Source organism: Mya arenaria, chromosome 13 (assembly GCF_026914265.1).
Source record: "Mya arenaria isolate MELC-2E11 chromosome 13, ASM2691426v1".
NCBI lineage: Eukaryota > Metazoa > Mollusca > Bivalvia > Myida > Myidae > Mya > Mya arenaria.
This window is the reverse complement of record NC_069134.1, coordinates 381654-408588: the sequence shown is the minus strand read 5'-3', so window position 1 is coordinate 408588 and position 26935 is coordinate 381654. Positions and strand designations below refer to the sequence as shown.

Below are 26935 nucleotides of genomic sequence, written 5' to 3'. Positions count from 1 at the left end.
TGCAAAAGTAAAAATAGGTAAAGGAAAGAAACTCAAGTTGTTGACTGTTTCAAAGAAAAATGGCGACTGCAAAAATTCGCCAACAGAAAAAATCATCTCTTCGGCGTTTAGCAGCAAAAAACTTCCTTTTGAACATATCATTGGATGGAACATATGATGACACGAATTATATTTTTCATATGTGGAAGAATAAAAGAGTTCAGCATGATGTAAATAGAAGTTCGGGGCCAGATGTTTCTTCAACTGTAGTGGAGGTCGGACAGACTGTAAATTTGGATGGTGACAAAAGTGGTACTTACATAGCAAATTGTTCTGTGCAAGAAGAAAACTCTAAAGAATTGGCTTCAAGATCTCGATCGTCAACAATTCACCAGATAAGAGAAAACCAAACTGATGATTTTGATGAAATTTCGCCTAATTTGGGGGACAAGCAGTTTTCTAAAAGATGGAGGTAGCTATCCCATTCGATTTGGGAACTTCAACACCTTGTCACACTCATTATAAGATCCAAAATAATATTTACACACTTTTTCCCCCACCATAAACACATTTTTGTTTAAACATAAACTGTCATTTAATTTTGTATTTCGAGAAGTATTTTATTTTTGAAATAGATAATAAAGGTTTATATTCATAAGATTTACCTTTCCATCAGAATGAAACTTGACTGACACAGACAACAATTATGCTAATCATAACAACTCGACCAACTCCGGCAAGCTTCGAGATAGACCTCTTAAATACAATCGTAACAACTCGGCCATGGCCGAAGTGTTCCGATTGTTGTAAAACTGTGAACTGCAGCCTTGAAGGTGCCCTTCATGTATATATCACATCAAACTCTTATTAATTCGTTGGATATTTATTTTTTTGAATGGAACTAATATAAAATAACATTATCTGGTTATATTTCTTGTTTTTATGATATTTTATCGACGCAATATGCTTTAACCCAGAATCCGTACCGAAATAACTACCCACTTTTGGTACAAAACAATTTGTAGGTGAAAGATTTGCCATATCACAAATCGTTAAAAAATCCATCAATGTACAATTATTTGGACTAGAGTGACATTTGCAAGAAAATGATGTTTGCAAAGTATATTTGGGGAAAAATTGTAACCCGCCCCTCCCCCCATGTTCCGGGGGAAAAGCGGGAACTTCGACTTTCGGTTCATCCAAGCCCAGGTAAAATCTCCACCCTGCGGGGACAAACTGATGGTAAAATACTCGCTAAATGCCTCAGCATCCCAGGGACCCTAGGTAAGGCCCATTCCCCGCCATTTTTGGCGCGAAGACAAAACCACCGCGATTCACATGGCACTGCTGGCCACCTGAAAAGTACAACCACTGCCCATTACCCCGGCTATCCCCGGTATACCCTTGGACCTGGGGAGGGGGGGGGGGGGCGTGGTTACAATTGACTGGTGCATAATTTAAAAGTTAACTACCTACCCTATCTATTACCTAAACAAACATTTTTTTAAGGCCTTACTTGTAGATATAATTTTTTAAAGATCTTTACCTAGACCTCATTCTTCATGCGGACAATACAACATTTTGGCTCTAGAGAAAGCACAGCAGCCTAACTCCCATTTATGCCAATATGGCTTACTATACAATTATCTTACTTTAGGGCCTCTTCCTGTTCAGAGAGGGAAAGAGTGAATGCACGTAAGAAGATACTACCCATGACAGATTCAACTACTGTGTTAAAAGAAGCCCTAGCCGGTTAGTTACAATTTATGTATTATTACTGGAAGGGAAAAATAATGTATTCTTACAAGTGTTAAGTCAAGTCAAGTCAAGTCAATATTTATTTATTGTCGGGTACTATCATCAACAGTTTAACATAGGCTATGAATAGCTTTTGACCGACATTATAAATAAATAGCATAATTTATGTAACTAATATATCACACACATCAGTTCATGCAAATAATAATATTCAGTATGTACACTTGAAACAAATAAATAATTCTTATAGTAAAATCACATAAACATATTTGGCAGTTGAAAGACATTAGACTATATATATAGAATGTAGGTAGATTAGCATAATTTATAGCATAAGTTAATCGAAAATACGAATCACAAGGTAATACGACAATGCATTTAGCATGGGAAATAAAACAAAAGAAGTCACAATTAATTAACATGATTTAAATCAATGACACATTGAAAGAGACCAGCTGCCTAGGCAGTCTAAGCTCGCGAGGTCCCATCCAACATATCTTTGATTAAGACATTATACAGCATGTTATATGACAGCATTCTTATATGCAAAATGAGCATTTGCAGTTATCTCCGCTCCATGCCCGGACTAAACTCTTGAAATGATTAAAATTAGTTTCTTCCCTAAAATGTTGTGGAAGGGAGTTCCAGAGTTTAGGGGCACCGGAGCGGAAAGAATTGCACCCATATGTTGTAGTTCTTACAGTTGGGATAGCAGCCATCATCTTATATCTAAAGTTAAAGGAATGTTCTTTTATTACCACTAAGTCATGTAGATACATTGGACCCTGCTTGTGGATAATTTTATGGGTTTCTATAGCAATGGACCTTAACCTTCTAAGCTTGAGAGTTGGCAACATTGATTTAGATAAAAGTGTTGGGTAATCAGATGTGTAATCATTGTATATGAATCTGAGGGCTCGTTCTTGTACTTTTTCGAGCTTCTTAGTATGCACCTTGCCACAAAAATGCCAAGTAATTGGACAGAAATTGAAACTTGATAGGATAAATGAGTAATATATGTTTAATTTTCCTAGTTTACAAAGGTTATGACCTATTCGCTTTAAAACATTAAGCTGTCTTGAGGCTTTCTTGCAAATGCTTGAAATATGGACATCAAATTTAAGTGTTGATTGATAAATCTCTTAAATTGCATAGAGCATACTTCAGAAACTATTTAATATGAGCTAATGAATTGATTCATCTACATGTATTTAAATGTTGCATTACTTTCGTAATTTATATTATTCTATGCTACTTATTGGTTAGGTTTTCATTTTTCTCCATTTATATTTAAAAAAAATATTACCTGAATATTTTCTTACTAATTAATTATTGTTTGAAGGGTTTAAAATAATTGAAATTGTTAAAATGTTTCCCTCTGTTTCAGATCGCACTTTAAGTAGACACTCTAGTTCCATATCAGCTGACTCATTGGAGTCGCATGACTGGGATGTCAGGTTTATCTCCCCTGATAGCAGAAGGAAGCTGAAAGATTCCAGGTAGTGGTCTTTGTACATCATTTTAATAACCAGGCTTAAACAGAGACCTTTATTGTATTGCTCAGAAATATTTGAATTGGCAAAATGCTTCATTTTGTACAAAGCATTAGAAATACATTTGAAATTGTGTCAGTCAGTTGCAACTGACTAAGTGTATGATATTTTTGTTGAAAATCAGAGTTCTGATTGTCACGAACTGCAAGGCTCCCGCCATCATATCTTCAACGGTCCCATGGAATTCAAAGCCAAGGTACAATCACCCTCACCCAAGGTACCTTTTCTTGTTATGATTTGTTAACTCTTTTTGTATTTTAACTCAAACTGACATTCATTTTTTTAAATGTTTCAATTGCAAGACTTGTTTAAAAATAATATCTTACATAGCTGGGTTTTTATCACACCTTAGCACATTGCGCAGAGTGAACAGAGTGATGTATTAGGAGTATTGGATGTCTGTTTTTCCATTCACAACTAGCTTATGAACACATAAGCATCCACAGTTCTGAAGCAATCACATTTAAGGCTGCACTCTTACAGATTGGCCATTTTGACAACTTTCTTCTTTTTTGTCTTGAAAAGAGTCCATTTTTGTGTAAATGTGTGGAAAGCAGTGATATAAGACTCTGATAAAATATCAGATCACAGTTTTTTATATTTATGTTTGAACTTTTTTAGCAATTTTCCAAAACAATTGAGATCTATTCTATTGTGAGTTATCTTACATGATTGAATTGAAGGCATTGATGCTGATTCTCAGACATTTTTTTAAATAATGTCTAAGCTGCCCTTCTGTGATAGTGCAGCTTTGAACTGGGATATAATGTATAAGATCATAAAATCTTGGACAGGTTCAATTTTGGTTCAGATCAGGCTATAAGATCAAGAGTGATATAACAACATATATGGCCTTTGATTTATCCAAACATTTCTTCATAAAACTTTGCAAAATTCGTCAAGGTTGAATATAGGGCAGCACTTGGCTAAATAAAAGAAAAATCCTAGAAAACACAATTAAAGGTGTATTATTCTTATGTATCTAACATGAAGCTCTGAATGATTGTCTTCATGATTTTTAGGTTATATTTGAATATGGTTCTTGAAAATAGAGGAACAGAATATCACCATCATTAGTCTTTGACTAGTTAAGTAGTTCATTTCCATCCTTTCAAAGATTTCCATAAATGCATTGGTCAGCATCTCATATCTCAGGTGACCGATCTAAGGCCTTTTGGTAACTGGTGTTTACAATTTTTACAGCAAAGCATTAAAAAAAGCTTAATTTTGTTGATTGTGTTTGGCAGAATTGAGCTCCATGATGATGTTCCCCCTATGGTGGCCATCCACCGAAGTCGTCACCACTCTGGCACACGCTCCATCAGCTCCACCGAGGACATGTTTCTCCTTGGCCAGAAGATCGCCAGGGGAGACGATGCTCCAGTCAGTACACAATTCTTTCCCTGCATTCATTGCAAATGTTGAAGTTAATTAAAGAATTTTTAATTAATTCAATTTTTTTAAATAGTTCTCTTTATTTTGGTTTCCAAATGGGTTCTTTAATGACAGAGACAAACCAGAATTTGTTGCTGTTATATGAACCATGGCTGACTTGCTGTTATATGAACCATGGCTACTGTTATATGAACCATGGCTACTGTTATATGAACCATGGCTACTGTTATATGAACCATGGCTACTGTTATATGAACCATGACTGCTGTTATATGAACCATGGCTGCTGTTATATGAACCATGGCTGACTTGCTGTTATATGAACCATGGCTGCTGTTATATGAACCATGGCTACTGTTATATGAACCATGGCTACTGTTATATGAACCATGACTGCTGTTATATGAACCATGGCTGCTGTTATATGAACCATGGCTGCTGTTATATGAATCATGACTGCTGTTATATGAACCATGGCTGCTGTTATATGAACCATAGCTGCTGTTATATGAATCATGACTGCTGTTATATGAACCATGGCTGCTGTTATATGAAACATAGCTGCTGTTATATGAATCATGACTGCTGTTATATGAACCATAGCTGCTGTTATATGAATATGACTGCTGTTATATGAACCATGACTACTGTTATATGAATCATTGCTGCTGTTATATGAATCATTGCTGCTGTTATATGAACCATGGCTGCTGTTATATCAACCATGGCTGCTGTTGTATTAACCAAGACTGTTGTTATATCAACCATGACTGTTGTTATATGAACCATGACTGCTGTTATATTAACCATGACTGCGTTTATATCAACCATGACTGCTGTTATATCAACCATGGCTGCTGTTATATCAACCATGGCTGCTGATATAAGAAACCATGACTGTTGTTATATGAAACCATGACTGTTGTTATATGCAACCATGGCTGCTGTTATATGCAACCATGGCTGCTGTTATATGAATCATGACTGCTGTTATATGAACCATGGCTGCTGTTATATGAATCATTGCTGCTGTTATATGAATCATTGCTGCTGTTATATGAATCATTGCTGCTGTTATATGAACCATGACTACTGTTATATGAATCATTGCTGCTGTTATATGAACCATGGCTGCTGTTATATGAACCATGGCTGCTGTTATATCAACCATGGCTGCTGTTGTATTAACCAAGACTGTTGTTATATCAACCATGACTGTTGTTATATGAACCATGACTGCTGTTATATTAACCATGACTGCGTTTATATCAACCATGACTGCTGTTATATCAACCATGGCTGCTGTTATATCAACCATGGCTGCTGATATAAGAAACCATGACTGTTGTTATATGAAACCATGACTGTTGTTATATGCAACCATGGCTGCTGTTATATGCAACCATGGCTGCTGTTATATGCAATCATGACTGCTGTTATATGCAACCATGACTGCTGTTACATCAACCATGACTGCTGTTATATCAACCATGGCTGCTGTTATATGAAACCATGACTGTTGTTATATGCAACCATGGCTGCTGTTATATTAACCATGACTGCTGTTATATGCAACCATGGCTGCTGTTATATTAACCATGACTGTTGTTATATGCAACCATAGCTGCTGTTATTGGCAACCATGGCTGCTGTTATATCAACCATGACTGCTGTTACATCAACCATGACTGCTGTTATATCAACCATGGCTGCTGTTATATGAAACCATGACTGTTGTTATATGCAACCATGGCTGCTGTTATATGCAACCATGGCTGCTGTTATATGCAACCATGGCTGCTGTTATATGCAACCATGGCTGCTGTTATATGCAACCATGGCTGCTGTTATATGCAACCATGGCTGCTGTTATATGCAACCATGGCTGCTGTTATATTAACCATGACTGCTGTTATATGCAACCATGGCTGCTGTTATATTAACCATGACTGTTGTTATATGCAACCATAGCTGGTGTTACATGAAACCATGGTTTCGGTTCACAATGTATGTCTACGCTATTGTCACTATTTGCAGGATGTTTCGTACAGCGAGCTGCTGGAGCCATCAAGAAAGGGGGAGCTGAGGAGAGTGGTTTCTGAATCCAAATTGGGATCAGATAACCCCTCTAGTAAGTATTGTTTCATACACTACCAAAATGTTTTTTAACTACAGTGTTTTTGCAGCCAGTGTATCTCCCACTTGGGTTTTTATCCATATCAGTTGTATTCGCATTTAGAAAGCATTGGCTTTATGGTTGCACATCTTTCTGAAGCATTTTACAGTGCAGCATTCTACTTTTGTGTTCTCAAACTATGTAGGATTTACCCAAAGGTGTTTGAATTGTTTTACTTATATAAAAATGCATGACATTTCATCGTTTGTACATGTCTTATCTTTGTTAATGTATGGCTCCAAGTTTACTTTATGTAAACCTGCTGCATCCATCTTTTAGCAGAGGAAGCAAATTCATGGCTATGAAATGTTTGATTGTTTTCTGAACTTAATCTGTCATAATGTTTCTACATGTTCCCATTATTCAACATTTCTTCTTGTGGTTTATGTTTTAATATTTTAAATAATCTGCCACCCCTTCATATTTTCTTTTCCTGTAATCTTTTGTACACCAGGGTGAGACTGGTCCATATATTACACATCAGGCTTGATCAATATATGCTTTCACAGGACGTGTTTACACACGGAGTGTATCTGAGGACCCGTACCTCGCGACGGCGCGTGGCTCTTTGGCCATGTCGGGTCTGGACAGAGGTAGATCCTTGGTAGCGTGCTTGCCCATCCCGGCTATGTGTATACTGTTGCTCAGGGTGGTGGCTCGCTCATGTATAGAATTATGTACTCCTATATATGTTCATTATTTTGCAAACATTTACACTTTCTTTTCATATTCATTAGCAAAATGTCACACCAATTTTTAGCATATCAAATGTCATAAACACATATGAGCTCACATTATTCAATTTAAAATGGTAATTATTTTAACAACCTCATCGGTTAAAAAAAAGCGATATCTACATTTCTTGTTTTTGGAACATTCAATTTGTTTTTGGAACATTCAATTGTAAAACATTTTCAGTTTTATGCTGCATGCATTTTGCATTTTAGTATTATTTGAACTGGTTTTTTTGTTGTTGTTTTTTTTTTACAGTGATATGTAATGCAACAACAAGTTTTTTTTTATAGTGATATGTAATGCAACAACAGGTAATCTAAACCTTATTTCTATAATATCATGCTATTCTGGGTCTGCATTAAGTAAATCTTTTAATATTTCTCATTTTTACCAGGCTTAGTAGTTGGATTTCTGTAAGATCTTTCTCATCTTTTTCAGTAACCGAGACTTGCACTTTTAATAGTTCTTTCATGCAACGTTTTCCCACTTTTGACAAGAACAGAGTTTGTGGGTCCGATCCCCACCAGAGTGAGAGTGGTCTAGTGGTATAGGTGTCCACCTCTCACCCCAGAGGTTGTGGGCCCAATCCCCACCAGGGTGAGAGTGGTCTAGTGTTAAAGGTCTCCACCTCTCACCTTAGAGGTTGTGGGTCCGATCCCCACCACAGTGAGAGTGGTCTAGTGGTATAGGTGTCCACCTCTCACCCTAGAATGTTGTGGGTCCGATCCCCACCACAGTGATAGTGGTCTAGTGGTATAGGTGTCCACCTCTCACCCTAGAATGTTGTGGGTCCGATCCCCACCACAGTGAGAGTGGTCTAGTGGTACAGGTGTCCACCTCTCACCCTAGAATGTTGTGGGTCCGATCCCCACCACAGTGAGAGTGGTCTAGTGGTATAGGTGTCCACCTCTCACCCTAGAGGTTGTGGGTCCGATCCCCACCACAGTGAGAGTGGTCTAGTGGTACAGGTGTCCACCTCTCACCCTAGAATGTTGTGGGTCCGATCCCCACCAGAGTGAGAGTGGTCTAGTGGTATAGGTGTTCACCTCTCACCCAAGAATGTTGTGGGTCTGATCCCCACCACAGTGAGAGTGGTCTAGTGGTATAAGTGTCTGCCTCTCACCCAAGAAGTTGTGGGTCGATCCCCATCAGAGTGAGGGTGGTCTAGTGATATAGGTTTCCACCTTTCACCCCAGGGGTTGTGGCTTTGATCCCCACCAGGACCTCTCAAAATCAACTTCAATGCTGGTGTTTACTGACGCAACTGACACAAGCATGATTCTATAAGCTATCATCTCGTTACAATCAACCATGAACTTATCTATGTTTTTAATCAAGAAAGTAATTTGAATACTTGGAGCAGATCACTAAGTTGTGTAAATTTTCAAGTGCAAACACTTGTCCTAGCTGATTTCCAGCCTGACAACAAGATGTAAAATCACATACCAACTCTTGTCCAAGCCTATTTCCAGCCTGACAACAAGATGTAAAATCACATACCAACTCTTGTCCAAGCCTATTTCCAGCCTGACAACAAGATGTAAAATCACATACCAACACTTGTCCAAGCCTATTTCCAGCCTGACAACAAGATGTAAAATCACATACCAACTCTTGTCCAAGCCTATTTTCAGCCTGACAACAAGATGTAAAATCACATACCAACACTTGTCCAAGCCTATTTCCAGCCTGACAACAAGATGTAAAATCACATACCAACTCTTGTCCAAGCCTATTTCCAGCCTGACAACAAGATGTAAAATCACATACCAACACTTGTCCAAGCCTATTTCCAGCCTGACAACAAGATGTAAAATCACATACCAACTCTTGTCCAAGCCTATTTCCAGCCTGACAACAAGATGTAAAATCACATACCAACACTTGTCCAAGCCTATTTCCAGCCTGACAACAAGATGTAAAATCACATACCAACTCCTGTCCAAGCCTATTTCCAGCCTGACAACAAGATGTAAAATCACATACCAACTCTTGTCCAAGCCTATTTCCAGCCTGACAACAAGATGTAAAATCACATACCAACACTTGTCCAAGCCTATTTCCAGCCTGACAACAAGATGTAAAATCACATACCAACACTTGTCCAAGCCTATTTCCAGCCTGACAACAAGATGTAAAATCACATACCAACTCCTGTCCAAGCCTATTTCCAGCCTGACAACAAGATGTAAAATCACATACCAACTCTTGTCCAAGCCTATTTCCAGCCTGACAACAAGATGTAAAATCACATACCAACACTTGTCCAAGCCTATTTCCAGCCTGACAACAAGATGTAAAATCACATACCAACTCTTGTCCAAGCCTATTTCCAGCCTGACAACAAGATGTAAAATCACATACCAACTCTTGTCCAAGCCTATTTCCAGCCTGACAACAAGATGTAAAATCACATACCAACTCTTGTCCAAGCCTATTTCCAGCCTGACAACAAGATGTAAAATCACATACCAACACTTGTCCAAGCCTATTTCCAGCCTGACAACAAGATGTAAAATCACATACCAACTCTTGTCCAAGCCTATTTCCAGCCTGACAACAAGATGTAAAATCACATACCAACTCTTGTCCAAGCCTATTTCCAGCCTGACAACAAGATGTAAAATCACATACCAACACTTGTCCAAGCCTATTTCCAGCCTGACAACAAGATGTAAAATCACATACCAACACTTGTCCAAGCCTATTTCCAGCCTGACAACAAGATGTAAAATCACATACCAACACTTGTCCAAGCCTATTTCCAGCCTGACAACAAGATGTAAAATCACATACCAACACTTGTCCAAGCCTATTTCCAGCCTGACAACAAGATGTAAAATCACATACCAACACTTGTCCAAGCCTATTTCCAGCCTGACAACAAGATGTAAAATCACATACCAACTCTTGTCCAAGCCTATTTCCAGCCTGACAACAAGATGTAAAATCACATACCAACACTTGTCCAAGCCTATTTCCAGCCTGACAACAAGATGTAAAATCACATACCAACACTTGTCCAAGCCTATTTCCAGCCTGACAACAAGATGTAAAATCACATACCAACTCTTGTCCAAGCCTATTTTCAGCCTGACAACAAGATGTAAAATCACATACCAACACTTGTCCAAGCCTATTTTCAGCCTGACAACAAGATGTAAAATCACATACAAACTCTTGTCCAAGCCTATTTCCAGCCTGACAACAAGATGTAAAATCAACAAGAGGAACGCAATACATAAGAACCATAACCCTGCCCTGTATTGTTTCTTATCTCCCTTGGAATCCCCCTTATCTGATAGTTTTTAAAAATATCTTGGAAAGTACCTAAGAGAATGAATCTTGAAATATAGACAGATGGCAATGAAAGGAAGTGCAGTGTATAATAACCACAATCTTGCCCTGCCTATGCTCCCCTTATATCCCCGTCCCCATATAGAAATAAATGGCATTGACAGAAAATATGGTACCAATGATTAAACATTTTACCCTGCATATTTATTTGGCTATCTCCCCTTAATTTGATATTATCCTTACGGATGCATGTTTGGGCCATATCTTGGAATGTGCTAAAGAGATTCAAATGAAACTTGGTATATAGTTAGATGGCAAGGACATTATGAAAGATCCTTATTCAGGATATCATGCAACATTCCCCTTTTACTGATATTTGTGAATTTCAATTGCAGCTTTTTTATTTCATTGCTTGAGACTTTAAAATTGACTTTAAAATCTAATTCCCAAACCTGTCCATATCTTTCCATGTTATAAATGTTTCCAACTTGTGTATACTAATGCTAAAAATGTTCACCCTCTACCAGCACCTTGTATTACAATTTCTGCCTTTTCATACAAAATGGGCATATGAGGAGCCTCCATCACTTCCAGTGATACTCTTGTTAAATACCTATTAGAGCTTACTTTTCCATGTAGTTTTAAATAAATTTGAATGAGGGTAAAAGTCACCAAAAGTATAACAAGCAAATAACAGTGAACACATGCCATGTTTCTTCACAGAATTAAGATAGTCCCCTGGCCTCCACTGAAAATACACTGGAATTTAAAAATAAACTTTGTGTGATTTGGACAAATGTAGACCTAATTGCTTTGTATATATGAACTCAATACAGTGCTTTTAGGTTGAGAATAAATTCTATTTTAAATTAAATGGTTTAAATGTTGAACATGAAAAAATGCCAGCATTGAAGTAATTAATGGTGATCTATGAAATGCACTGGTTTTCTGACCAAAATCTCCTGGGAAGCCTTTAAGAAACATGGCATGTATGACAATGCAAGTTTGTGAATTTGATAATAATAGTTTGCCAACAAGGCAGTGTTTACTGTGGAGTGTATTGAATGCTGATTGGTTGGTTTTGCTTTTTTAAATACTGATCGGTTGATTTTGGTATTTTGGTTTGCTTAGCATTTTGAGTTTGAATGTGTCTGACAGGAAATTGATGTTTAAAGCATGCCATGAATAGCTGACTATCTGTTGGATTTGTCTTAACATACTTCAGCATGTATCAATATACAAATATAAACAAGAACATTTATAACTGGAGAAACATTAAACTAGTGCATGGGTACTGTCTGTGTATTGGTACAAAGTCTAGTAATATTAACAGAATATTGACTGTGCATTTAATTAAGTATTCAATTCATTTAAAACTGTATGAAATTAGGAATGACTTGATATCAGTAGAAGAGGTGAAATCCGGAAAATGATAGGTAACAAGCAATATTTCTACTGCATAAAATGATACATTCAGAGATTTCATTGATAGCTTGTCTGTTTTTCATAAAAAAAGGATGCGCTTTTGCCATATCCATTACTCAAACAAAATATATTTATTCAAATGAAACTTGGTAAATATGTTGCAAGACACAGTATCACATGTACAACAGGTTTTGATAATTGTCGAGTCATGCCTCTTTTCAGCTGAAAATAAAACAGTGGGACTTTTTCCGCGTTGCTTTTTGGTATTTCATTTTCAATGTGCTGTAAATTTGTATGATTCACCAATCCCATCATGCCATGTTTCAGTTGTGGAGGAAGAGGAAGTGGTGACCTATGACCCCAGTCTCCTTGATGACCCTGAACTACAGTCAGGTGGTTACAGGACTGTTCTGAACTTCTCTTCCTATATGGTATGTGGAGGGGGTGTGAATGAATTAAAATGATGGCAAAAAATATGGAAAAATGCACACAAACATATTTTATTGTCATTGTTTCCAGCCAACAATTTTAAATCAATAATATTGATCAACAATACAATTTATTTTAATTATATGCCAACAAGTAAATACAGATTTGATGCACTTGATTTCTCTTTGTTTTCCAGACATCAGTGATTGACTATGTTAAGCCGTCTATTCTGAAGAAAGAGTTAAATGAAAAGTTCAAAGAGAAATTTCCCAACATACAACTGACCCTCACAAAGTTCAGAAGGTAAATCTTCAGGGCTTCCTGTATTCAATTATTGTTGTATTTTGTAGACTCGCAATGAAATATTTGTTAAAATGGTAAAAACTTATTGGGCAAAACTTTTGAAAAGCAAAAAAACTTCCATCCTTCTGTACTAACTGTTGTTGTTTTCTTTTTCTCATGTGAGGAGAAATACACAGTATAGTTGTTCAGATCTATTAATGTAAAACTGTACATTCTCCAAAAGTGTTAGCTATACAGCTATTTGCCATCATTTATTAGAAAACATATGTGATGAAAACCTGGTTTTGTTTCTTATAACACAAGAAGACATTCCATAAAATATGAATTAAACTGTATGTGACTATATTTTCAGTTTGAAGAAGGAAATGAGAAATATCTCTCATGTTAAGGTATGTAGACAAACGCACCGATGAGACATTTACCACTCTGTTTGGTGGAATAGGAACCATTGATATACATGTTGTAATGATAGCATACAGCTATTGTTTGATAACTCTCAATATCTGCCTCCTTCATATCATTAGTGGGGAGTACCATCATCCTGGAAATGGTCATGTTCATTGTTTCAGTAAGCTGTTATACGATGAAAGCTGTGAATTATAGTTATTAGATGTTTAACTGGAATTGACCTTTGAAACTACACAATGTATATGGCAAGTTATGATGTATTTTCAGTGCAATATTGATATGTGGACAGTCGCTCAAGCCTATGTGTTTTTTGAGAAACTAATACTCAAGGTGAGGAACGCTTCATTTCCATTTGTTGGATTTTTAATATTTAAAATGTGCCACTCAAGAGGACCAAATTAATAATTACAAGAGTTTAAAGTTGTAAATTTGTAATTTCTAGAGTGCATAGTGCAGTTGTTCAGCTAGCACAGTGGTTAGCACACTTTCTAACCAGGGGTTTCTGGGTTCAATATCCTGCCTGTGAATATTAGAGTTTGATTGGTTGTCACAAATGAGGGCAAGTGTGTTTCCGCCTCAATCTGACTAACGTACATGACCCCCCTTGGCTTGCCTCCAACAGATCATATATTTGAGGGTAGGATTTTAATCAGACTGGTTTCCTCTGCATATTCCGTTTTTCCTCAAGATTACAAGGCTGTACTCTCACATAACATTGTGCCAACAAGGGGGATAAGTATTACCTTTTAATTGTTTTCACAATCATTGTTAAATAAATATGTGTTAAACCAAAGAATATGATATAGTATGTTAGTTAGAATAGTAAGTACATTGCATGAGTTGTCCCACCTCCCTTTGTTGCAGCTGTTGATCTCAAAGCAGAACAGGAAGCTGTGTGCTGGAGCGTGTCTCATCCTGTCTGCCAAACTCAATGATATCAAAGGACCAGTGCTGTCAAAACTCATTGATGTATGTATACAGTGGAAATTTAATTAGTCTCATTTGAGAGAAAACATTAAATCACTAGTGTCCTATTTTTTCACTACTGTAATATAGTGTTATCAATGGTCAGTAAATGCCTTGTTGCTTAGACAACTAACAGGTCAGTTATTTAAAATGTGACTGTTATCTAAGTTTCAATTGCTACCTTGAAATAACTATAACAGAATTTATTGTAAAACTTCATCTGAATGGTGTGCTTATTTTGTTGATGGTAACAATGGTTTCATTCTTTTACAGCAAGTGGAGGATGATTTCCGACTTCACAGGAAGGAGATGTCGGCCTATGAGTTTGCCACGCTGGTTGCTTTGGATTTCTCCTTGCTGATTGCGGACAGTGAGATCTACCCCCACTACCAGAGGTTGCTCTACCAGTCCTGACACACGCTCTCACACTGCAAACAATACAGAGTCTTGATACTACTCTGAATACAATAGTAATACCTGCTTCTATTGTGGACACAATAGAAATACCTGCTTCTACACTGGGAACAATAGGAAGACCTTCTTCTATTATGGAAACTATAGAAAGATCTGCTTCTACACTGCAAACAATATAAAGACCTGCTTCTACACTGGAAACAATATAAAGATCTGCTTCTACACTGGAAACAATATAAAGATCTGCTTCTACACTGGAAACAATATAAAGACCTGCTTCTACACTGGAAACAATATAAAGACCTGCTTCTACGCTGCAAACAATATAAAGATCTGCTTCTACGCTGCAAACAATATAAAGACCTGCTTCTACGCTGCAAACAATATAAAGATCTGCTTCTACACTGCAAACAATATAAAGACCTGCTTCTACACTGGAAACATTAAAGAGACCTGCATCTACATTGGAAACAATATAAAGACCTGCTTCTACGCTGCAAACAATATAAAGACCTGCTTCTACACTGGAAACAATATAAAGACCTGCTTCTACACTGGAAACAATATAAAGATCTGCTTCTACGCTGCAAACAATATAAAGACCTGCTTCTACACTGGAAACAATATAAAGACCTGCTTCTACACTGCAAACAATATAAAGATCTGCTTCTACACTGGAAACATTAAAGAGATCTGCATCTACACTGGAAACAATATAAAGACCTGCTTCTACACTGGAAACAATATAAAGACCTGCATCTACATTGGAAACAATAGGAATAGCTGCTTCTACACTGGAAACAATAGGAATACTGGAAACTGTAGTGTTTTGTGTTGTGTGTAATAGGAACATATTGTAACAGATTGTAACAGACCCTTTGTGTATTTAAAGGGGTAAGTCAGACCCGAAACGTGATTGGTATAATAGGTTTATTCAGTACAACAGTTAAACAACTGACTATGATTTTTGGAATACCTTGATATATTGCGTGAGTGCTATTTGCTGACTATTAACTGGTAGGCGGGGCTTATCAGATTATGCAGAGCATATCAGAGACAACTACATCTCTCCCTTTTTTCAGACATGGATTCTAGTCATAATATTATATTACATATTCAAAAATCATACATAATACAAGTATATTAAGCCTACATCCCTCTACTACACTACTTGATCACATGTTTGCAATTCACGTGAAACTTATATCTTAAATGCTAAAGAATCTATGAATCAATCCCTTCCCCCTTCCAGAGAAAAGTGAAATGTGTGACCAGGTCAGTTCCAATATTAAATGTCATGGTATATAACTACAGCAATAACATTCCGAAAGTCAACACATTACTGAGATCTATACATTTAATCCATGTGCATGTTTGATAATCAGACGATAATTAATCATGTCTGTAGCTTTTAGGAGAAGGAGTACATTCCCTGGTGTAGGGTTAAAGGATGGTGTCAGCTTGTTTGCATACTTTTTTTAACAAGTTCACGGTCCCCTGGTTTAAATTTTGATGGTGGTCCCCTACGCCTGTTGTCTGCATAAACCTTGTTTTTTTGGTTTTCACGTTATTGTCTTTTTATTCATGTATGTATTGTTTGCTTGACTAATAAGGTATCTTTATTTTCATTTTTCTGTTGAACATGATTTACCCTGGAGACACAACTGGACTGGGATGTGGAGTACTTCTGTGAACAAGTAAAAACTAGCTTGTAGATGACTTGAAATTTCTGCCAAATACCTCTGCTGATATCAAGGTCTTAACCAAAGGTTAAAAGCTTCTGCTGTTCTGTAGCTTGTTGGTGAAGAGGATTTACTTTCCTGTGCTGCTTTGCAAATTGTTTGAAGTTATGGCTATTGAACAAACTTCTGTTGTCCGTCTTAAGAATAGTCGGGATCCCAGCTACGCAAAATATTTTGGGAATCAGCTGTAGTCTAAAATAACCACCACAAAGTAGTAACTGTTTGTTAATGAACCACAAAAATCCACAACCACTTTGTCCCAAAGCTTGTTTGGTAATGGACTGGATTTGATAAGTTCATGGTTTGTAGTTGTTTGTTTGATTTTTGTTAAGATTCTCTGTGTACGGACACCAACATGTTTTTCTAAGAAGTGACCCATGTGTGCTAAGTTAACCATCTGATGTTTCAGTTTATCAGGTATGCACAGTCTAGTGCTGCTTAGTAAAACACGACCATCTTTAATGTTCATCATTGTCAGATCTTCTGCTAATTGTTGATTGGTTTTATAGCTTTCATCCGAAAGTGTCATGGCTTTCATCCGACTGGCATATTTGTTTATGTCACAGTGTCATGCACAGCGTCCATAATGGCAATTTCAATATCAACTTTTTGAGAGGCACGAGCAATATCAGCAATGTTTCATGAATCTGGTACCGCTGAACAAGCAATGAAGTTTTTTCAGCAATGCTGTGTTTCAGCTGGTCACTAAGTGGGTGTCTATCATCAAGCAATAATCAGAGATCACATGCGTCCCCGGGAGATATTTCACTGCAAATTTGTATGCTGTTAGTTTCAATTGCCACCGCTCCAATCTGGCTGATAGTATTTGTTTTGTGTTGTTGAAAAACAATTCTAATCTTTAATGATCTTTAATCAAAGTGAATTCTTTGTGGAACAAATACAAGTGGAAGTGTTGACATCTGAACACGCAAGCAAGCATTTCCTTTTCAGACCAAGAATAACGTTGTCCTACAGCAGTCAATGATCTGCTGGCATAAGCAATGTTCTTCCGGTCTTGTATCAAACTCGCTGATAAGCCTACTGGACTCCCATCACACTATAGCTCCAAGTGTTTCAAGGGACAGTAATTACCTGGTTGCTAACCAATGCGTTTTAAGCCGATTGAATGATGAATCCTGTTCTTTGCCCTCATACAAATTCTTGATTGTCCTTTGTTTGACTTTTGAGAGGCTTCAACATGGTTGAGTAGTCATGCATGAGCCTTGACACATAGTTTGTCATGCCCAGAAATTACCTAAATTCTCCTACAGTTTTTGGTTTTTCCATGTTATTAATGGCTGTGACTTTTTTTGGGTCTAGTGGTATTCCGTTTTCCGAGAATATGCGTCCATAGAACTTAATTCAACTTTTCCGGAATTCACTTTTTTGCTTATTGAGAGGAAGGTTCTTGTACTGTAGTTATTCAGCTTCTAGCCTGGCATCATGTATATATTTATTTGGCCTGTGAATAATAATGTCATCTAAAATATTCAGTGCTTCATCTAAGCCTGACAATTCCTGTCTCACCTCATTTTGGAATATTTAAGGTGCAACACTCGAACCGAAATTTAATCTCCATAGTCATAAATTTGAGACTAATAAGGTCATGTTACCCGTGTTACCTGATTCTTCGGACAGTAATTGCTGATGGAACCCGTTGTTAAAATCCACGTTTGAGAACACAGTGGAGCCATTGAGTACCAATTTAATTCTTTCAATCGCCGTGCATTTCACGTTTCAATGCTTAGTTGGCCTGTCTCATGTCGACACATAACTAATTTTCATCAGGGTTGTTTTTGTGCGACCACCAGGTTCAAACCCCAAGGTGTTGCGCCAGTTGCTCAAGAAATGGTATGCAGTGCTGCCTGTGCTGTGGTAACTACAGATTCATCGATACAAAATTTGACTCATTTTCTCTTCAGTTTGCGTAGCCCTGTGAACACTGGCTTGAATTTGTCACATAAATCTATGTGTTTCTCGTCCTTGGACACAGATTTTATAACTTGTATTTTTCCCAATTCCACAGATTTGTTCATTTTAGGCATAGGTGCCATTGTAACGGCCCGATATCGTATGCCGTTAAAAAGAGCGACTAAAGACCACAATGTAGTTTGATCGTTTATGTACAACAATTGTCTAAGTCAAACTGAAAGAAATAATTATTAAAATACTTTAAATGAGATGGCTATGATAATAAGAAATTACAAAAGTACACGTATAAAATGCGCTCTAAGAATTCAGCATTTGAATTAAAATCATTTAAGAATTATCACAGTAAAATGTACTTCTTTTTGGAATTAAACTCAGTGAATATAAGTTTCTTTTCACAGAACCAATCAAAATGTTCTGTGAGCGCATGAAACAATATACTTCTTGACATAACTTACACGCAATGTTCTTTGAGCGCACAAAAAAACCCGACTGCGCATGCCCAATAAATGTTAATACATTTAAGGCAAAACAAAATACTTTTTGACTATAGTAAGAATCACCTACAAAATCAACAAGAATATTTACATGCGACTTGAACACTTAAATGCACACACACATATACAAACAAGCTTAATTCTCCTCGACTGGGAATTTCTGGGGCTCTCTCATCAACAACACCAGTTTGTGAATTGGACGTTCGAGAAGAATTCAGACTTAACAGGCCTACCCTTGGCGTTCAGATTTCTGGCCATGGACAACTTGAACCAACCCATCCTTGTCAACAGTGATGCTATCAAATCGAGCAAGTTTTCACTGATTTCTGACAACATTGTCCTCCTTTACCAAAACGACATCTCCAATGGACAGATTGTGAGAGGGATTTTGCCACTTGCCTCTAATTTACAAGGTTTGAAGATATTCCTTCCTCCATCTCGACCAGAACTGATCTGCCGAGTATTGAACACGTCTGCAGTGCTTCCTCGCATACAGGTTAGCACGCTGAAAATTTGCAGGTGGAGGCAAAATAACCTTTGATTTGAGAGTGAGAAGGTATTGTGGTGAAAGTGGTACTGGGTCATTGATGGATTCGACAGAAACGGATCTGCAATTGACAATGTTTGCAGCTTCACACATGAACGTTCTCAACTCTTCATCATCTATGTGAGAGCTGCAGTTATTTATCAGACTTGCCAATACAATGTGTAAAGAACGAATTTGCCTCTCCCATTCGCCACCCATATGACTCACTGCTGGAACATTCATTTTAAAGTGAAAATCACAACCCTCCTTTAAGAGAAATTCCCCGATCTGATCTGTATCAATACTTTCCAACTCTTCTTTTGGTTCTCTTTCGGCACTAACGAAATTAGTTCGGCAATCAGACTGAAGGTGTCTGACGGGTCCTCTAATAGCCAAGAATTGTCTCAATGCGTTGATAAAAGAGCTTGTATCAAGCAAATTTGCAGTTCCCAGATGAACAGTTCTGCTTGATAGACATGTGAATACCACTCCATACCGTTTCAATTCTGTACGACCCTCTCTAATGTAAAAAGGTCCAAAATAATCCATACCACAATAAGTGAAAGGAAGAGAGGGCTCAGTTCTATCAACTGGCAAATCAGACATTTTTTGAGTCTGGCATTTTGCACGCAAATGTTTGCATTTCACACACATGTGAATGATACTGTTGACTGCTAAATGACTGCTGATTCCACGACCCTGATGCTCCACTTGTTCATGAAAACACCTAACAATGAGATTTTTTATGTGTCCATGTCGTGGCAGAACAAGAGGATGCAGAATAGTATACAGCAAAGTTGACTGGCGTAGGCGTCGGCCTGCCCACACGCAACAAACCATCATTATCTATGAATGAATCAAGGTGGAAAAGAGAAGAGGATTTTTTAAGGGTACTGTTGCATATTCTAGTGTCACCTTTGTCATCATTTTGGATGTAGACCTTCTTCTCTCTTTCTAATGAAGCAGACTGAAATAGCTTTACAACCAGTATTTTGGCATGTTCCATCTCTTCCACACAAGCTAACGTGTAGCCCTGAGTTTTCTCCAATATCAATAGCAATCTTCGCCGCTTTTCGACTAGCCACTCTTCTTCTGAGTACTGAAATGTATCTCAAACAAAGCGCAACAGACTTGATTGCTCTGTGCAAGTCAGAGAAGTATTCCAAACACTCAATGACAGAACTGAAATTCCCTGAACTGTTGACACATATTTCAAAACAACACCAATGTTTCACCTCTGGGTTCAACAACACTGGTAGGATGTTTGTCCTCCCAGAGAAAGCAAGACCCACGAAACCACCTTGGATCTTTTTGTGAGTTCTGTAACCGTTGCAACTCGCGAGGCAATATCAGCTGGGGTTTTCTCCTGACAATTTTTCTAACTTGGTATCAATTACTTCTTCCTCTATTCTACTAAATTTTGTTTGGAAAATTGAATTTTCCTTGTGAAATACCACCTTAAAACTGAATGTGATGGTGTTTTACAATATCCAAAATATCTAGGTCACTAGTTAATTTCTCCTAAGCAGAGACAAAATTCTTCAATCTGCCTGCCTTAAATGTACTACAATGTACCTGAAAAACTTGGCTTTTTTTAGCTCAACAGAGCACGAAGTGCTCAAGGTGAGCTATTGTGATCGGTCTTTGTCTGGCGTCCGTCTGTCAGTCCGTCCGTCAACAATTGCTTAAAAAAACTTCTTCTCTGAAACTACCTGGCCAAATTCAATGAAACTCTACAGGAAGCTTCCTTGGGTGACCCTCTACAAAAGCACAACAAGGGGTCACGATTGATCAACACAACAACAACAACAAAATGGACGACTTCCTGTTTTGCTTTAAAAATCATATCCTCTGAAACTACCAGTCCAGATTCAATGAAACTCTACAGGAAGCTTCCTTGGGAGACCATCTACAAAAGCACAACAAGGGGTCACGATTGATCAACACAACAACAACAACAAAATGGCTGACTTCCTGATTTGCTTTAAAATTCATATCCTCTGAAACTACCAGTCTAAATTCAATGAAACTTTACAGGAAGCTTGGGTGACCATCTACAAAAATACAACAAGGAGTCACGATTGATCATTAACAACAACAACAACAACAAAATGGCTGACTTCCTCTTTTGCTTTAAAATTCATATCCTCTGAAACTACCAGTCTAAATTCAATGAAACTTTACAGGAAGCTTGGGTGACCATCTACAAAAATACAACAAGGAGTCACGATTGATCAACACAACAACAACAACAAAATGGCTGACTTCCTGATTTGCTTTAAAATTCATATCCTCTGAAACTACCAGTCTAAATTCAATGAAACTTTACAGGAAGCTTGGGTGACCATCTACAAAAATACAACAAGGAGTCACGATTGATCATTAACAACAACAACAACAAAAAAATGGCTGACTTCCTCTTTTGCTTTAAAAAAATTATCTCCTCTGAAACTACCGCTCCAAATTCAATGAAAGTTTACAGGAAGCTTCCTTGGGTGACCCTCTACAAAAATACAACAAGGGGTCACGATTGATCAACAACAACAACAACAACAGCAACAACAAAATGGCTGACTTCCTATTTTGCTTTAAAAAAATCATCTCCTCTATAACTACCAGTCCAAATTCAATTAAACTTTACAGAAAGCTTCATTGGGTGACCCTCTACAAAAATATTTCAAAGGTCATGATTGATCAACAACAACAACAACAAAATTGCCAAAATGTTAAAGTCTGATAGTTATATGTTAAGTTTGCTCTTGAAACAAGGGCAGCAAGTCTTGCTATATGGTCTCCCTTTTTGTTGGAGATTCCACTACTTTTATTTTTAGTAACAATTAGTAACAAGGGAATAGATTTTAAATTTTATTAAGTCTTCAACATAGTCACTTAAAGGTAATTATTGTTCAATTTTTAAGTACATAGAGTCAAATAATTATTATAAACTTTATTCTTTAGAAGAAATTTCATTTTTACTTAATAATAAATTTAATAATCAGACTTTTCCATTGAACTTCATGTAGATTATTCTAAGCTACGATCTTATCTTCTGTGTGGATAGTGAATACATACATGCCATATTTTCTGGAGACCATTCAGGGGGATTTGTTCAAAAGGCTGAAAATTCAGGGGGATTTTGGTTGTATTCAGGGGGATTTTTTTAGCAGGTCTAAGTTGGCGATATATTAAAGTATTTTTAGACGCAAGTACGAAAAATGTATTCACATATAGTTTGCTTTGAAAACCTCCTAACTTTTTCATTATACTGAATTATTTTATGTCATGATTTATCATATTCTTATGATACACTATCATGTCATACTGTAATGCACTTGCAGAACAAAATATGTCATTGCAAAAATATGTTTTCGAGACAATTAAATTAAATTTACCTTCCTCCAAAGCCTTTTAAAAAAATGTGCTTAATTCTATCAGCTTTGATGACTTTCAGACAATAAGAGAATAGAATTAATATTATTAATTTCTTCCTTCCAAAATAGTAATATTTCTTTGCCTTTGATAATTACTACAAAGTAATTGATCACTTGTTGTAAAAGTTTCCTTTTGGCATTTCACCCTTGTAGTTTTGTACATTCAGTTACACTCACATACTGTGGTTTCACTTTGTCATTATTGCCTGTTGTAAAATTTCTAAAATATTTTTTTTTTAATTCCGGGGGATTTTTATCTCCCGCCGGGAGCCCGGGGGATGGATCGAAATTTCGGGGGATTTTCGGGAAAAAAAAATCAAAAAAATCTTTAAATGCATTAAGGCTTATTCAGAATAAGCCTTAATGCATTTAAAGATTATTTTTTTTAAACACGTGAAGGAAGGTGATGTTGACATAGATGGAAGAAGCAATGCTATTAGTGGAAGGTGCTGAATGTGTTCTGATATTTGATCATTAGAGCTGAAGGCAGTTTATTGATTTTATTGGATGTTGCACTTTTTGTTGTTTGTGTATCTATACTAAAAGTTATTTCAGTGTGCAAGCAATTTAACATAGTTTCATCAATGTGCAGGCAATTGAGCGAAGTCCTGTGCGTGTGTGCAGGTATCTGAACAAAATCCTGTCAGTGTGCAGTCAATCACCAAGTCCTGTCAGTGTGCAGGAAACTGTTACAAGTCCTGTCAGTGTAAGGGCAACTGTGATAAGTCCCGTCAGTGATTAACCTGGCAACATGTTTGATCAGTATGTTTTTCAATATTCTTTGAGAACAAATATCAAGCTTTATTGATTATAGTGGTTAAACTCTTTTATTCAGGTGAGCGATTTACGGCCAATATGGCCCTCTTGTTTATCTCCTTGCCGCTCCCTTTTTTTGGTGGCATGCCTCTACCACCAGAAAGTCCATGACCTCGCCCAAATGTTGCTCGACACGCAAAAACAATTGAAAAACTGAAAAATTGACGTTTTTGAGGGTGCTGTTGACTATAGCTATGCTGTAAACAATTTCCCATTTTGTTACAATCTACAATTTATTTTGCACTTTTGGAGACATCATCCCCAAATATTTCACCCGTAAACGAGTAGGTGTGATTGCACAGATGGGCGTATTGATGTATTCTGATTTCAGTTCAGGTCTCAAAAAATTGCGTCTTGCCATGTTGATCTTAGCATATGCCTGGCCAACAAATCGTTGCAAGTGTCTAAAATAGAACCAAAGTTCCCTGCTAAAGTAAGCTGTTCACTTTCAAGCTTGGCCATAGCATCCATGGATTTGGCAAGATGCACTCCAGCCTTATTACAGACTTCAAAAATTTCTTGCTCTGGCCAGCACAACATCCCATATCAACTTATTCAATTTGACAACAGCAAGCCCTTCACAAATTTTAGGCCCAGCACATGTGTCATCTTTAACCAATTCCTGAAACAATTTCTCAGGCAATCCTTTTCTGAACATTTCATTTATTAACAGTCTTCGACCAAACTGGCTCAATTTCCCCACTAACTGTCTCTTCCAAAGAATATTTGTTAGCAAATTTTTTAAACCTGCTAACAGGTTTTGCACAGTCAGTTCTGCTGGCATTCGACACCGATGCTTCCTCAAAACGTAGCCTTTTTTGTCATGGTACTCGCCATTGTCACCTTTCATGAAGCATTTACCATACTAACTTTTGAAACTTGGTCTCCATTTTATCAAGCCTATTCAATTTTTATGGTCTGTTCTGATAGACCTCAACATGTCCAGTTTCATGGGATTTGAATCAATTTTCATTTTCTCACTTTCTTAACTCCATATTTCAAAACTTGCACTGTTTTGTTAAGTGAGCATTTGTTTGCTTTTGTCCTTAGACAACACGGCCCTAGCATTTCCTTAAGTTTTCTCTACTGGAATTTCTTGAGCCGTATCTGCCATTTTTTAACGTTACACCACCACCCTACGGGCAGTGACAATTTCATTATAAATTAACTGGCAACACTTGAAACACTGTAAAACACATAAAGCTAACCATGAAGAATGAGTCCCTAAATATTATTGTAGAAATAAAACACGTTAGGCGCATTTAATATATCATAAAATAAGAATTTTTTTTTTGAATTCCACAAGCGGAAGCACACTGATGTGCATGATGTCAATCTCATTTTAATGAAAATAAATGTTTCTGAACGAAAGAGAATCCTGGCTAATATAACTTTTTGATGGTACTAAATCTTGGCTGTCAGTGCTAGTACTGTATAATTGTTTGATGCTTTCAAAGCTAGTATAACTGTTTGATGGTACTAAATCCTGGCTGTCAGTGCTAGTATAACTGTTTGATGGTACTAAATCCTGGCTGTCAGTGCTAGTATAACTGTTTGATGGTACTAAATCCTGGCTGTCAGTGCTAGTATAACTGTTTGATGGTACTAAATCCTGACTGTCAGTGCTAGTATAACTGTTTGATGGTTCTAAATCCTGGCTGTCAGTGCTAGTATAACTGTTTGATGGTACTAAATCCTGGCTGTCAGTGCTAGTATAACTGTTTGATGGTACTAAATCCTGGCTGTCAGTGTTAGTACTGTATAATTGCTTGATGCTTTCAAAGCTAGTATAACTGTTTGATGGTACTAAATCCTGGCTGTCAGTGTTAGTATAACTGTTTGATGGTACTAAATCCTGGCTGTCAGTGTTAGTATAACTGTTTGTATAACTGTTTGATGGTACTAAATCCTGGCTGTCAGTGCTAGTATAACTGTTTGATGGTACTAAATCCTGGCTGTCAGTGCTAGTACTGTATAATTGCTTGATGCTTTCAAAGCTAGTATAACTGTTTGATGGTACTAAATCCTGGCTGTCAGTGTTAGTATAACTGTTTGATTGTACTAAATCCTGGCTGTCAGTGCTAGTATTACTGTTTGATGGTACTAAATCCCAGGAGGCTGTCAGTGCTAGTATAACTGTTTGATGGTACTAAATTCTGGCTCTTAGTGCTAGTATAACTGTTGGATGGTACTAAATCCTGGCTGTCAGTGCTAGTATAACTGTTTGATGGTACTAAATCCTGGCTGTCAGTGCTAGTATAACTGTTTGATGGTACTTAATCCTGGCTGTCAGTGCTAGTATAACTGTTTGATGGATCTAAATCCCAGCTGCCAGTGCTAGTATAACTGTTTGATTGTACTAAATCCTGGCTGTCAGTGCTAGTATAACTGTTGGATGGTTCTAAATCTTGGCTTTCAATGCTAGTATAACTGTTTGATGGTACTAAATCCCAGCTGCCAGTGCTAGTATAACTGTTTGATGGTACTAAATCCCAGCTGCCAGTGCTAGTATAACTGTTCGATGGTTCTAAATCCCAGCTGCCAGTGCTAGTATAACTGTTTGATGGATCTAAATCCCAGCTGCCAGTGCTAGTATAACTGTTTGATGGTTCTAAATCCTGGCTGTCAGTGCTAGTATAACTGTTTGATGGTTCTAAATCCTGGCTGCCAGTGCTAGTATAACTGTTTGATGGTTCTAAATCCTGGCTGCCAGTGCTAATATAACTGTTTGATGGTACTAAATCCCAGGAGGCTGTCAGTGCTAGTATAACTGTTTGATGGTACTAAATTCTGGCTCTTAGTGCTAGTATAACTGTTTGATGGTACTAAATCCTGGCTGTCAGTGCTAGTATAACTGTTTGATGGTACTAAATCCTGGCTGTCAGTGCTAGTATAACTGTTTGATGGTACTTAATCCTGGCTGTCAGTGCTAGTATAACTGTTTGATGGATCTAAATCCCAGCTGCCAGTGCTAGTATAACTGTTTGATTGTACTAAATCCTGGCTGTCAGTGCTAGTATAACTGTTGGATGGTTCTAAATCTTGGCTTTCAATGCTAGTATAACTGTTTGATGGTACTAAATCCCAGCTGCCAGTGCTAGTATAACTGTTTGATGGTACTAAATCCCAGCTGCCAGTGCTAGTATAACTGTTCGA

The 26935-nt window shown here is 37.3% G+C and overlaps 1 protein-coding gene across 2 annotated transcripts; it reads left to right on the top strand.

The window, feature by feature from the left end:
• Positions 1 to 59: 59 nt before the first annotated feature.
• Positions 60 to 23289, top strand: LOC128213747 (CDK5 and ABL1 enzyme substrate 2-like). 2 transcript variants are annotated; one of them, XM_052919789.1, is made up of 13 exons: positions 60 to 451; positions 1637 to 1731; positions 3125 to 3236; positions 3415 to 3507; positions 4538 to 4673; positions 6723 to 6816; positions 7371 to 7454; positions 12646 to 12749; positions 12944 to 13050; positions 13403 to 13439; positions 13726 to 13788; positions 14323 to 14427; positions 14698 to 23289. In XM_052919789.1, exons 1-13 carry the CDS (start codon positions 60 to 62, stop codon positions 14836 to 14838), a joined length of 1563 nt encoding a protein of 520 aa, XP_052775749.1. In that variant the 3' UTR covers positions 14839 to 23289. The 2 variants fall into 2 exon arrangements, with proteins under 2 accessions (XP_052775749.1, XP_052775750.1); XM_052919790.1 differs by lacking the exon at positions 7371 to 7454.
• Positions 23290 to 26935: the final 3646 nt, after the last annotated feature.

Bases quoted from the DNA above. Each gene is read 5' to 3' on its own strand.
- LOC128213747 (XM_052919789.1), top strand. From the start codon at position 60: ATGGCGACTGCAAAAATTCGCCAACAGAAAAAATCATCTCTTCGGCGT. The intron at 4,674-6,722 runs GTCAGTACACAA...CACTATTTGCAG, and splicing joins CCAGGGGAGACGATGCTCCA to GATGTTTCGTACAGCGAGCT. The intron at 13,789-14,322 runs GTGAGGAACGCT...CCTTTGTTGCAG, and splicing joins TTGAGAAACTAATACTCAAG to CTGTTGATCTCAAAGCAGAA.